The sequence below is a fragment of the Larus michahellis genome, chromosome Z (assembly GCF_964199755.1).
Source record: "Larus michahellis chromosome Z, bLarMic1.1, whole genome shotgun sequence".
Classification (NCBI taxonomy): domain Eukaryota; kingdom Metazoa; phylum Chordata; class Aves; order Charadriiformes; family Laridae; genus Larus; species Larus michahellis.
The window spans coordinates 64,364,001-64,377,443 of NC_133930.1; the positions used below are offsets into that span (position 1 = coordinate 64,364,001).

Consider the following 13,443-nt stretch of genomic DNA (forward strand, 5'->3'; position numbering starts at 1 on the left):
AGGGCAAGGTGTAGCTCAGAGATGTAAGAAACCAGCTGCTTACAGATGTTACAGGGCTGGCTTAGGGCTACAGAGCATAGCTGCCACACAGTAAGTGCTTGCAGTGATTGATCATGTGTAGGTCCTCACACAACAGTAACAAGATCACAAGAAAAGGTGCCTTTCCTCAAATGACTGAGGGAAAGAAGCTTGAAGGGAAAGGAGGCTCACAGGCATGGAAAAAGTTTCTTTTTTGTATTATTAGCTGACAGTGACATCCTTGTCCAAGTTTTGCCTTGTACTGACACTGAACACATAATACAGGTGTTGAGCTTAGTCTTTCTTCTGTAGATACAAAACTATTGTAGTGCCTTAGAATGAGCATTTGACTTGCTGAAACCTGCTTCCTGCATAGTCTCATTGGAGAGAAGACCACTAACTCAAATCTAGGACTCTGTACATTTCTCATTTAAAAGGAAAAAAGTTGGCTTGCTTACTAAACAATGCTCCTGTGACTTGAGAATTGAAACCTTTCACTATTAGTCTACATAGAAGCTTGTTTTCTGATGTAGTAGGATAAGTAAAATGCCACACACTTGGCTGATGGTATCGAGCAATAATAGACAAAAGCCCACAGGCAGATGACAACATACAGAAAAAAAATGAGGTTGGATATAAAACTTGCAAGTAATTTTCTTCTTGATCAATATTTGAGGATTGGCAAGATAAGGACACTATGTACAGACAATTCTCAAATAATAACAACACAAATCCTCCTAAAGGAAGTAGATATGTTCTACTTGCCTGTGCCTGAGTAAGGAATGCAGAATAATGGTAATGATTTAGAAAGCAACAAACTACAAGCGCGTGCATAATGCTCCAGCTTGGAACACCTTGAAGAAATAATGAGTGGCTTTTGCTGCAGACACTGTAACCAGTTCTTGTGTGGTTTGTCGTGTTTCAGTAGTCTTCCAAAAGATTGTGATGCTCTAGATTAATCTATATCACCTTAATCTTTGCCACAATGATGGGGTGGGTTGTGGAGTTTTTTTTTCTTTTTGTTTTGTTTGGTTTGGTTTTTTTAACTGGTGCTTGTGAGAATACTACACAGGGTCATAAATAGATCTTAAAATATCCTGTTAAATTGGAGCAATGACAGTGAAACTATTTAACAGACTTCCAAAACAGTTTGAGCAAATACTTTAAGCCAAGCCCAACAATGTCCTAGAATGAAATCTATAGTAAAACCAGAAAATGCTGAAGAACCTCCATGAAAACAGAATTCTTATCACAGAGAGGCACTAGGCTTTTTCCTTCCCATAGACTTGTTTACTGAGACTGAAGAAGCAGAACTGTCCCAAATAAGTGATCAAAGAAAAATATATATGAAGTGAATCTGCCTTCCCTGGCACGATGCAGGATCTCACAACTGCAGACCAATTCCTATGATAGGAATATACAAACTGTTTGGCTATCACCCTGGCTAGTAGCATCCACCTGACCACCTCAGATCATGAAACAATAAAGAATCAAAAAATGAAGTGGAAAATAAAACACATCACACAAGGTTTCACTTCTCAGTTTTGTTAGTTAAAATGTGTATCAGTAATCCCATGCCTCTTGTAAAGCATAACTTAGATGCCTTATGATCACACCAGTTCTCAAACAGTATTACCTTCCTGACAGGGCTGCAGTCCCCTGGTATAGTGTTGCTAGGCGTAGAATCACAGAATAGTTTGGGTTGGAAGGGACCTCTAAAGGTCATCTAGTCCAACCCCCAAGAAGACACAGGAACACTGCAAACCACTGAGGTGGTGCGGGTCGAGTTTAAGGAGGACTCATGTAAAAAGGCACATGAGCTACTACAGCCCTTTCCAATGCTGTTTGACAAATTCAATATTTAGTTTGGGGATTACGCCTAGCAAAAGTTACTTTCACAACACCAAGATTTTCCTAAGCTTCTTAATAAGTTAGCAATGCCAGAAGGCTCATCCCTGTGCCGACTGTGGACAAATGGGAGGCAGATCATTTGTACAAAGTGATAGGACAGAAGAGATAGATAGCATCACTTCAGATACGTACTAGAAGATAACCCAATGAATGTGCAGCATTGTTAAAACTTACTATTCCTACCGTGACAACAGAAAAAAATTGCAATTATCATACCTGAAATACTGCCTTTGTCATTTTATCGTAGTAGAAATGGCTCAGAGAAAAGTATTGGAAGGTACTAGCATTGATTATCTCATATGAAAAGAGGTTAAGGCAGACTTCGCTAATCTAGTTTAAAAAAAAAAAAAAGGCAAAAGGCTATTTGCTAGCTGTCTTAAATCCTACTCTACAAGTTTCATTTAACCAGTACTTAAGTGCCTTGCTAAGCAGTCTAAATATGGTGGGTCAGTACACATTCTCCATTTTTTTTTTCCCAGTGTGGTTTACTGTAAGGTGATAGATGTATTTCTGTGGTATGGAATGTTCAATTAAATAGTCCCTCTACATAAAAGGGCATTCAAAATTGAGAGAACACTTAAAACTGCCAAGGGAAAGTAGGTCTGTATCACCTCTGGAACTCTGGAACTCTCTGGAAATCTATTATTTCTGAGCTGAAACGGGTTGAGTCAACATTTGTATTAACAACACGAGCATCTGTTGTTGTGCTAGGCTAAAATAAATCTTGTAAGAGCTATCAGTCCTTATGTCTCAGGACATAAGTTGATCCCCATATAAAATTGTGAAGATAATTCTCCCCATATCACACTGTATTGCACAATTGGCCAAAAATATGACTATTTTGCTTCTCTTGAAGCATCCTGGTCAGTTAACAGTCATTTTTTGGAAAAAGGCTATTCAGTTACAGAGCAGACCATAAAGCCTGTTTTCTTGCAGCAATTTTTTTTGTTTTGTTCATTTTTTGGAAATGTAACTGCTGATCATTCAGGTCTACTAAGACTTTTCTTTTTGGTTGTCTAATCAGGCAGCTTCTCCTCGATCAGTCACACCACTAGAACGGTGGTTCTAGTGCATTGCTTGGCCTTCCCAACAAGGAGGCTGTGCTTCAGAGTGTCCTGAAGAAATGCTACCACGTCGACTTCAGTTCCTTCCCTTGCACACACACACACAAATTCCCCATTTCCAAAGAAAAAAATCCATTCACCATCGTCAGTTATGGCAGTCAAGTCTCCACCTTGAAGCGTGACACCTGTACAGTTTTTATGATCTTAGTGGTGGGTTTTCCATCGATATTGTTAGTGGATAGCTGAGATGTTTCTTCTATTAGGCTGTCTTTAGATCCGTTCTGTCTCTGAAAGGAACAAATTAAAACACGTTGTTGAAAAATTGTAGCAGAATTTAAATACTGTATTTTGATACCTGCTGCTATGACAGCCTTAGGCTAAGGATATAGCGATTTTTATGTACATATATATATATATACACACACATATACACCAGGAATATTAAAGTCTCTACATTTATTTGATCAAACAGAACTTTTTCCCCTTCTTGCCTCCTCTCTCCACTGCCAGCTGCTGCCTCTCTGTGCTATTTGGATTCATACTCTTTATTCAGGAAACGCCACAACTAATTATTTGATATTTAGCAAAACACTGCAAGCAAGTGCTCACAAGGAATTAATGGCCACTGTTGTGAGGGCATCTGGTGCAGAAGGAAAAGAGAGGTGTTTGTGGACACTGAATATTGTAACATTAATTCCTTCCAGGGCATGAATTTAAGCCACGTTGTATTGGATAAGAATGAAAATATGACTGTGAATTTTGAACAGGACTCAATCACACAAGTTACGTATTTCTACAAAATACATGTGTGCTTAGCCTTACCTATACCAGCTTCCCTGTCGCTGTAAGCGAGACTCCCCCTTCTCCCTCCAAAAAAGAAAAATTGCAAAGGATGCACAACTACTAACCTGTTGAGTCAACTGGATGCTGGGACCTTTCGCATCTGAAGATCGTGTAACAGGCAGCGGAGGCACCAGATCAGTTTTCGCACTGGAATTACAATATTACAAAATGGATATTGCTATAATGAAGTAAACTATAACTATGCAAAGACAGAATAACAAAGTTAACACAGACAGTTATATAGATCTGAAAAGCAAAATCCGAAAGGCTTATCAGCTGACTAGACATCTGAAAGCTGTCACACAGTGAGCTATCACCTCAGTGGTCAGTGGGCACCTTCAGGCCATCCCATTCCTTCTCAAGGGGCCTCTCTCCCCCCAGCGTACAGGGGCAGCCCAACTTCATGTGAGATGAGTCTCACCCGAAATCATGGATGTGCTGCACCTCCGTCGGGGGCCATCCAGCTAAAACTAGCCTCCCAAGTGGGTGATGACATCAGGGGCCCGCTTTTGATATTTAAGGCCTTAATAAAACTGAGAATGGGGCTGTCACTTTTCCACTCATAAGTAGGCCCTTACAAATCAGTCTTCTAGGAAAGACTGACCCACCCATTGCTGAAGAGGGTTCTACTGGAGTTCCCATGAAACAAATTACAGAGTTAATACAGATGATGTCTTAACTCTATTAAGGATGAAGGTATTGGGAAAGAAACTCACGAGTTCTCACCCCTTAGGCAACTTCATGACCTGCCATTGAAGAGCAACAGAGGTTTATTTTGGCTTTTTCAGTTTTTCCCCCTTCCAAGTGGATCAAGCAAGGCTCTGTGGCCCACAATGAACAACAAATGCTTTTGTACTTGTTTGAGTCACTTAGCTCTGAACACCTACTATTTAGAGGGTTGCCTGAATCCTTTGCCAGCAACCAACCACATTTATGCCACTTCTAATCCAACCATGATCTTTGAACAACGTTCAGGCCACACTAAACCAGTCCATTGCTAATAACCACGTTCACGTACTTCACTTCAGACAGGACAGATCTTTCACCATCAGAACACTGTGATCGCCGATACTGACGGTAGCTCCGAGGGGAATGTGAATGCCTAATGCGGATCGGGTCGCCTTGAGTCCTAAGAGAGAGACAGAATTCACGACGGTAGGTTAGTAAACCAGATCTGTCACAGAAACATAAACTCAATTGCAGACTGAGAGATCCTCACATTTCTTATTAAAGTACAACAGAGAGCTTCTGACTGAATTTACTGCACTGGCTGAATTTAAAAGGCTGATGCTTTTCTGACAAGTCTGTACTTGGAATTCAATGCTTTAAAAGTGCAAAGGTCATAAACTGGCGTGCCTGTATTTGAGAATGAAACTATTTAATAAAGAATGCATTAATATATACAGCTTCAGCGTCAGCTTTTCTGTTTAGTGGTGCCGTGGAAGCACATTATAATGCAAACTGGGATCCCATTTCTGCCACATGCAGCTGCTTGCACTGACACATGGCATCCCAAACGGGCAATTATCACAGCAAAATAGATGTCAGTTCTTAAGGAATAGCTACGCCCTGGCAGCTGCCTATGACAAGCAAGGGAAAAGGTCGAACAGGTCAAACAGTGCCTTAAATGACTGGAATAAAAATTTTAAAGGAAGCAGAAGTTTAGGAAATAAATGGATTTTCTTGTTTGAATTCAGTTCTCCCTGATTTTGTAGTGTATAACATAAAACAGATTGATGGATGGCACAGGGAGACATGAAGACATCCAGTAGTTTCCTGAGTGTGTGGGAGACACAGGGAGAGATGAAGATGGTTTTATCATATTTTGTAAAGAGAAAATATTAGGTTTTAAAATTATTAACTAGCCTCATCCAACCCATCCTAGATGAGCATTTAGAGTAGACAAAAGTTTAGAGACTATCTGTACACCCACTTCTATTTCAGTATGACAGAGTTCACAGTAAAATAAGAAAAGTGAGTTTTTATATTCACAAAGAAAAATCCCGACATAAACTCACTCTATTTTAGTGTATGGAATTTCTTTCAATTGCTCTTCAGACAGGCCAGATGGATCCACAAGCTCCTTCCTAGAAAGGATTAGGCAAAGTAAAAAACGTAACAGTAGCTACCAACTGCAAAACCATTCTTATTTTTATTATATTAGGCTGAAAAGATTTACTGAAACAAGCTGCTGTCAGCCCTGAGGCTATCTTGACATCAAAATAGGAAACCTATTAAGAAATGTGTCTAACCACCTTGATTGCTTCAACTGCGTGTCACATCCTGTTCCACCTTCCTCTCACCTCCCTGCAAATCTGATCTTGTCGCCTCACAATATATACGAACATTGTGTATACCAAACATCGAATATGCTTTGGACTAGATAACTATCTTCCCAACGGATAGCTCTACAGAGTATGGGGCATTATCCTAAAAGCATCAGTATTACAAACACAGACATTTTGGAAGCCACTGAGGAATAAATCTCTAAAATTCTTCTTTAATAATTCATCTACATACAATGGTCATCTGTATTCAGTGCATTCAGTGATCTGCAGTATCTCCTAGACATAGAAGGTTATTAACACCCACATAGTTTACTGTGGCACATAACTAAATCAGAACGTAATGCCATATAGCCACAGTGCCGGGGTTGTGAATAACTACATTAGAGGCAAACCAAGCAGTCACTCAGACCCTACAAGGACCGTACTTACTGAATATGTTTCCACAGTTCTTCTTTAGCTTGTACATCTGGGCTTCTCCTATAAATACCAAAAAAGACAACAAATGCAGAAATGTGAAAACCATCTGATGTGTTGCTATTCAAATAACTTTTAACAGCACAGACCCTGCACAGAAATCACGGTAAATGTAATCCACCACTGACTTCAATTTTAAGGTTTGTTATCTCGGAAAATGCATTAAACTTCACTGCTTTATTTCAACTGAAAAGTTATTTCCTGAACACCAGGCTCTCAATCACAATTCCTGTTCCACTAGCCTTCAGCAAGAGTATGCACAAAATAGAAACACGATTTCCCAAGCCAAATCAGTGCCTGGCTACTGCCACCCCTTACCCAGCTGAGGAACAATGTGTTTTGGAATAACACTTTTGTAAAAGGCCCTCAGAAATGTCCTGTGGCCCACGGAGCCCTCTGTGGGCAGGAGGAGGGACAGGCCACACCAGGCTGGCACACCAGTAATCCCTGGCCATTCCCAGTGAGCACCAGTGGAGAGGACCTGTCGCTCAGCTGTGCAATCACAGTACAGACTCTTGCTTCCTGGTCATTTCCAAGAAGGGTTTCTGCTCACTTCATTCACCTTTGTGATGTCCAGGACAAAAAAATAACAACAAACCAACCAAATTAGCAACGACACATACTCACGCACACAAATATTTTAGCAAGTATTCATTTGCAGAGAAAGTACTAAACCAAAATTGTAATTTCCCTGTTGCAGACAGAGAGATGAAGTAAAGCAAGCCTGAATGGCATGCCTCACAGAAGACACTCTCTCCAAACTGGATCCCTTTTATTTTTATTTTTCTTACCCTGTTTTTTTGCAAGGTTAGTGCAAAACCACTGCTGTTGCTGAAGTTGCACCTAGTATTCACTTAAACCCGTGCAGAGTAATAGATTAAATAGGCATTTTACACAGTGGCCAGGACTTCATTTGCACAGAGACATCAGGTAACTTTTCATTTGGATAACGCTTTGAGCAGCCTGGTCTAGTAGGAGGTGTCCCTGCCCATGGCAGGGGTTTGGACTAGATGATCTTTAAGGTCCCTTCCAACCTAAACCATTCTATGATTCTATACAAACTCAATGTCGACAGCTAGACTGTTCCACACCATCTGAAATGTGAGGGATGCAACTTTTAGAGAGATTCAGCATGCATAAATGCTCCCTCTGAAGTCACAGTTTCTAAAGATTAAGTCTTACATCATCAGATCACACAGCTTGCTTTTTTTTTCCCTTAAACAAAGGGCCTATCATATTCAAAGATGCTTTTGGAGTGATATAATCCAAATTTAAATGAAGATCAAGGAGGACAGCAGAGTTCTGTGTTTTAGCATCTATTAAATCCTCTCTCCCAGTGACAGAGCTGTAGCAGAAATAATTCCAAAGTGGTCTCTAGCACTAACAGTTTCACGGTTTTCTTATTTCACCATTACTGTGTTTGGCTCATTTCCAGACTTCAGCCTAGCAATAATGTTCTATATTGCAGTAAACGTTTTACAATTAGTGTAAAGGCAGGTTATTCAAGGGTGGTAATGTTTTGGGGTTGGTTTTTTTTAGATTTTACAGGTGCAGAAGTACTGGGAGATATTAGTTCACTGCTTTATAAATACCAGAGATAAACAGAAGGGTGAGAAACAACCTTACATTTGCGTCTCCCTAGTGGGACTAATATGAACTAATCCATAATCTTCTTGGGCTCCAAGGTGGCGATGGCTTTCCAGGCAGCGCAACGCAGCCGCCCCAGATGATTCCTGTCCTTGACAGAGCCCTTTGTTGTCCGTTCTGACTGCTCAGGTCCTCATGATGGCAACAGTTACGGCCATGAATAGCTTGCAATCCAATTTTTATTATTGTTCATAGTTGCTTTATGTGTTTGTGTTTATTATAACGCATTATTTTTTCACTTCTCCTATCTCTCCTTCTCCCTTCTTGCATTTAATTCTCCATCTCTCCTTCTTGCATCTGTCCATGCTGTTTTTAACTCCCTGATGCAGCACCTTGGTATGCAGTGGCATTTAACAGCCTTTTTCACCACTCCGTTTTGAATTGATTTCTCCTTCCACGCAACCCCCTGCTCACAAACTAGCAGCTGCAAACCCTGCATTCACCCCGGGGCTGGAAAGATAGGCATCCTCTTCTGAGGCTGAATAATCAGGCAGTGGGGAATGCGAAAGCTCCCTGAAAAATGCCAGCTTCTCCAGGGAGGCTTTGTAATGCTTACAAGCCCTAGTTTGCCTGAGGAAGCAAAGCCTCAAGGTTGCTCCCAAACCCAGGATCCCCACAAAGCAGGGTACTGTGCACACCACTGACCCATCTGATCAGCTCACCGCTTTTACTTATTCATGGAAATACAAGGGTTCAGGATGTGGCCTTAAGTCTCACTATCATCAAACATCATGGGAAGCCTCACCTACAGTAAGAAACATTGTGGGGCAGCGTGGAAAGAGAGTGATTAAATAAGAAGTCATCTTCCTTTCTCCATTTTCTAGGAACTGTGCCTCCTGCTTTCTGCGGCCAACTCCAGCCATGTAAGTCTGTGATCTCTGCCATTCTCCCTCCTTCCACCCTGCAACTACACTAACAAGGAAGTCACTCTTGTAAAATACAAGCTTAGCAATATGGCATCTCATGGAGGGGGGAGAAAAGAGAAAGAAAAAAATAAAAAAGGAGAAGAAAAGGGCTAAACACAATAATTCCCCAGAGCGAACTGCTTTTATGAATTCCCATCTTGATATTATTTATTTCCATCTGTTTAAGAAGTGTTACCATACATACCAGGATAACCTCACAGCCTTTATTCTAGTTAAACCCCCTACAAAAGAATATCCAGAAATATGATACAGATAAAGTATCTTAATAAAAGCATTTTCCTCACAAAGGCCTGTTCTTGCTTCCTTTGAAGGCAAAATGAAGAAAAGCTTACAAAAAGAAAGGTCTTATTAAGGTGAAATGTAGTTATGGCATATACTGCATGGGAAATTCATGTTTGTACAGTTCTTAACAGCCCACAACAAAACAATCCTTCTATTAAATCTTTAAAGACAGATCACAATCCCTCTTTCACTTCGTTTTCATCTTTTTACTGTGAATTGGTTAAGAACGCACAGTTTTGACACATAATGTACACTCAGATTGTCCTATTGCAGTATCTGAATCAGTAGCAATCAGATTGTCTAATGCACAAGAAACCTAAGGGGAATTCCCACTAAGTGATGAGTCTCCAGGAGGGTTTTTGTTTATTTTTATTTCATTTTCACAAGCTTGAACAACTCTACACATTAATAAGGTCTAAATTATTTTTTGTGTCCGCATCTGCACCCTTATTAATATTTCAGTTTAAGTCACGAATGGTAAATTTAAATAGCCATGGAACTTTAATGGCCAACCTTCTTAATTAAAAAAAGCCCTTTGGCTACACAGATGTTTTACATGAACTCTTGAAAATAAACCCTGTAGAACTAGAATTTGTAGCTCGCTCTATTTGCTGATTCCTTTAGGAGAAAGAAAGGTCAAATTCTTGTCAAATATTTTTATTCCTAAGACCAAGGAGCCACCGCCTCCCCACCACCCATGACTGATATTAGTCATTATCAAACAAATGAAATGCACTGTGCCAGGCACAGTAACAAACATTTCAGCTATTACTTCACGCTTCCAAAGTGAACCTCTAGTTAAGCTGACTGCAGTAAGGAACTTAACGTGGAAGACTTATGCGTACTACTGAAATGAAGGGTTTGTATCAACTGTTAAATGTGCAAATTGAAATGACCGTATGACCAGACTTAAAAATAAAACCAACCGTACCCTACACCCTAGGGAATCATATGTTTCCCTTCCCTCTGACCTGCATCCAGTCATGTAAGCAAACAGCTGAGCCAAAATAAATTAAATAACTGCTCCTATAACCTACTGCAGTTTAACAGTTAAAACGCCTTTTACTAAACTTTTTTTAAAAGCACTTTGAAAGGAATTCCCATTATACTTTATTTAGTTCCTACTTGCACATATTAAGGATCTCTGCCATACTTGAGAAGTTTGGGCTTATTTCGTTGTCTTGGTTTTGTTTTTTTAAATTGAAGAGTGAGACAAAAAGAAGGAATATATTCATCACTAACACAATAGGGAAAAGAAAATGAGAAGCCATCCAAAATCTTTAGGATTTCCTCATTTCTTTGCTTCACCTAGGACCCTCCCTTGTTCAGTAAGGTGCTACACATTCACATTTTTTGTTAGTAGTAGTAGAAATAAAACAGAATGTCACTGTGCTGGAAAATAAACCCCATTTCATAAGTTAAATTAGCCACAAGAGGGAGCCCATGCTGTCCAAGCAATGAAATTTAGTTGGCCTATGGGAAAAAAGAAAAGTTGGCTATAAATTTAATCTAACTATTATTAACTGAGTACATTTCCTAGTTTACAGCAGTTTCTGTACATAGTAAAAAAATTTAAATCAAATTTAATCAGCTATATTTTGTGGATTCCATACAAGTGAGCTTTAATATTCCTGATTTTTAGTAATATATCATTGTTTAATTACACCTAATAACATTTGACTTTTGTGCAGCTGAAAGTGAACAAGTCTGTACAAAGCCAGTTAAAGTAGAAATTCCAACATTTGGAATTTTAATGGCAAATTCTATTTCTCATAAAAGAATGAAAACTGTACACTATGAAACTGGAGACAGAAACAAGTTCTAGCAACGAGGCCAACTGAAAACAGAACTCAAGCAGATTTTAATACTGGAAACTTCAGTGCGGATTACAGTTTCAATCGGCATGAATGAAATGATCGTTTAAGGCACTATACAGTTTCTCTCGGTAAGTCTTAACATGAAAGGTAAATTTAAGAAAAGATGGTGATGGAAAGTACCTATGTGAGTTACAGAGGCAACACGTTACACTATCAGCATCAGGGCTGGCGACTCACCCACGTTATCCAGGCGGGGCGGGTGAGGATACAGTTTCAAAGGCCTTGCCTTCTCTCCCTGTGCCCCTCCTGGCAATCCTCAAACCCCCCCGGCCCTGCCTTGCCCTGCCCTTCCCTGCCCTGCCCCTCACGATGATGCTGGCGCTGCTCTGGATGGTTACTTGGATGGTAGATTAAGCTTGATACAAACACGATACAAAACAGTGCGTCTATACCCCAAACACCTGTCATTAGGAGAAAAATATAAATTAAAAGAAACCAGCATTTTCATTAAGTTTGAGAAAATCGGTTTTAGAGGCCAACAACTTCACCATGTCAAAACCAGCTGTCAGCAGGAACGGCGCTGCCTGGCAGCATGGCTCCATCCTGACATCAGGATGCAACAAATCATTGACTGCTGCTTGCTAAAGGTAATTTGACATGGAGGCATCAGTAGCTGGTCTCATCTGGAGCAATACTGCAGACATTAAATGATTAAACAAGTGTGCATGCATTTCACAAAAATGCCTGCACCTATCACACAAAATCTGAATGTTTTCACAGACTTGCTGCTCAGAATCGCTGGGGAATTGCTGTCCTCATTACAGAACTAATGTTCAGTGAGCCACAAAACCATCCAGGACTCCATTCAAGGTGATGGAGAGAGCCTCTAACCAGCTCTGGTACAAAGCCCTGAAATTCAAACCACTACAGGAAGGAAGTTTGACCACAAAGACAAATCTGCTAATGTGAGAACGTGCCATGTGAAAGTCTCTGTTCCTCAGCAGCTGAGGGCCACCACAACACTGGAGATATTCCTCCTGCTTTCCAACATGCTACAGCAGCCTTAATTTTCACGTCCAAGAAGGCAAGGGTTACATACGATCGAGATCTGTGCCTGGATCGACGGTAGTTTGGATCCGCCTGGTTTTTCTCCTTTTGTCGCCGTAGCACTGCTTCCCACTGAGGAGCCGAGTCAACCATGTCATTCTCTTGCCGTAATCTGCAAAAGAAGTAGCAGGAGCTTAGTCTGAAGTCTCTGGTGCAGGATGCTCTGAGAAGCAATGGGTTAGTTTTTCCCCACAAAAATCCAGCTCCTGCAATGCAATACTTCAATCTTCAATCTTGCTAAATGTTAACTAATGTTCCCAAACTACGTTAAAAGGTAAGAACCCGCATCAAAGAAAACTCATTGGTTTGTTATTTAGAAACAGAATAATCCAAAAATGAAATGACCCAGGCCTTTAAGGACAGGCCCACAACCTGAATTCGTCTTCCCAGTCCAAGACAAACATCTAGAATTTTTTTCCTGTTTACATATTCCCGCCTACCTCATCTGCAGCAAGTGTAAGCCCCACATCATGACACAAGGCTGTACTACTACAACTTTTCCAAACATTTTGTTGTGGCATGTAAACCTTCCCAGGATCCAGGGGAAATCCCCCAGGGATGCCCCTGGCGAGTTCCCACTCACGGGGAAGTGGTCCCTTCACTCTGACCTGCAGTAAAGCCCAGGGTGCATGCAGACCTCCCTGGCTGACCCAGACATTGCTCCCCGTCTGCACTGTCCCCTGTGGCTTCAGCCCCCACCTCTGCTTGTGTGCTTCTAAACGACATGATACGCTTTTATTTCTTCTTCTTTTTGCTGAAGTAACTCTACACTGACGCAACCAGCAAGGCCAAGTGGCGTGCCAGCGTTTGGCCATTCAAATTTCTACAGATGCTTGGCAGTTTTGAGGTTGCAGATATGAGCGGTGTGATGAAACACTTAAGGTGGAACAAATGGACGTGCTTTGGTCACAGCAGGGAATTTAAAATTCAGCAGGGATTTAGAAACAACCCTGGAAAATACCACTCCAAGAGTGGGCTGTCTGATAGGACAGTATGACTGGCATACTGAGGAATCCAGAGGAGCTTAACAAAAAACAGGTAGACTGACAGGTAAAACAAACAAACA

At 40.7% G+C, this 13,443-nt stretch overlaps 1 protein-coding gene across 3 annotated transcripts in view; it reads right to left on the reverse strand.

Annotated features, from left to right (window-relative positions):
* Nucleotides 1-1,062: 1,062 nt before the first annotated feature.
* The window catches only part of EPB41L4A (erythrocyte membrane protein band 4.1 like 4A), a 132,577-nt gene continuing 120,196 nt past the window's right edge, over nucleotides 1,063-13,443 (reverse strand). For all 3 annotated transcript variants that reach the window (XM_074570353.1, XM_074570350.1, XM_074570352.1), the window contains 6 exons: nucleotides 12,370-12,489; nucleotides 6,554-6,601; nucleotides 5,855-5,923; nucleotides 4,855-4,965; nucleotides 3,902-3,983; nucleotides 1,063-3,280 (listed from right to left, as the gene is read on the reverse strand). In XM_074570353.1, coding sequence (XP_074426454.1) covers nucleotides 3,152-3,280; nucleotides 3,902-3,983; nucleotides 4,855-4,965; nucleotides 5,855-5,923; nucleotides 6,554-6,601; nucleotides 12,370-12,489 — 559 coding nt within the window. In that variant the 3' untranslated portion in view covers nucleotides 1,063-3,151. The remainder of the gene's footprint in view (nucleotides 3,281-3,901; nucleotides 3,984-4,854; nucleotides 4,966-5,854; nucleotides 5,924-6,553; nucleotides 6,602-12,369; nucleotides 12,490-13,443) is intronic.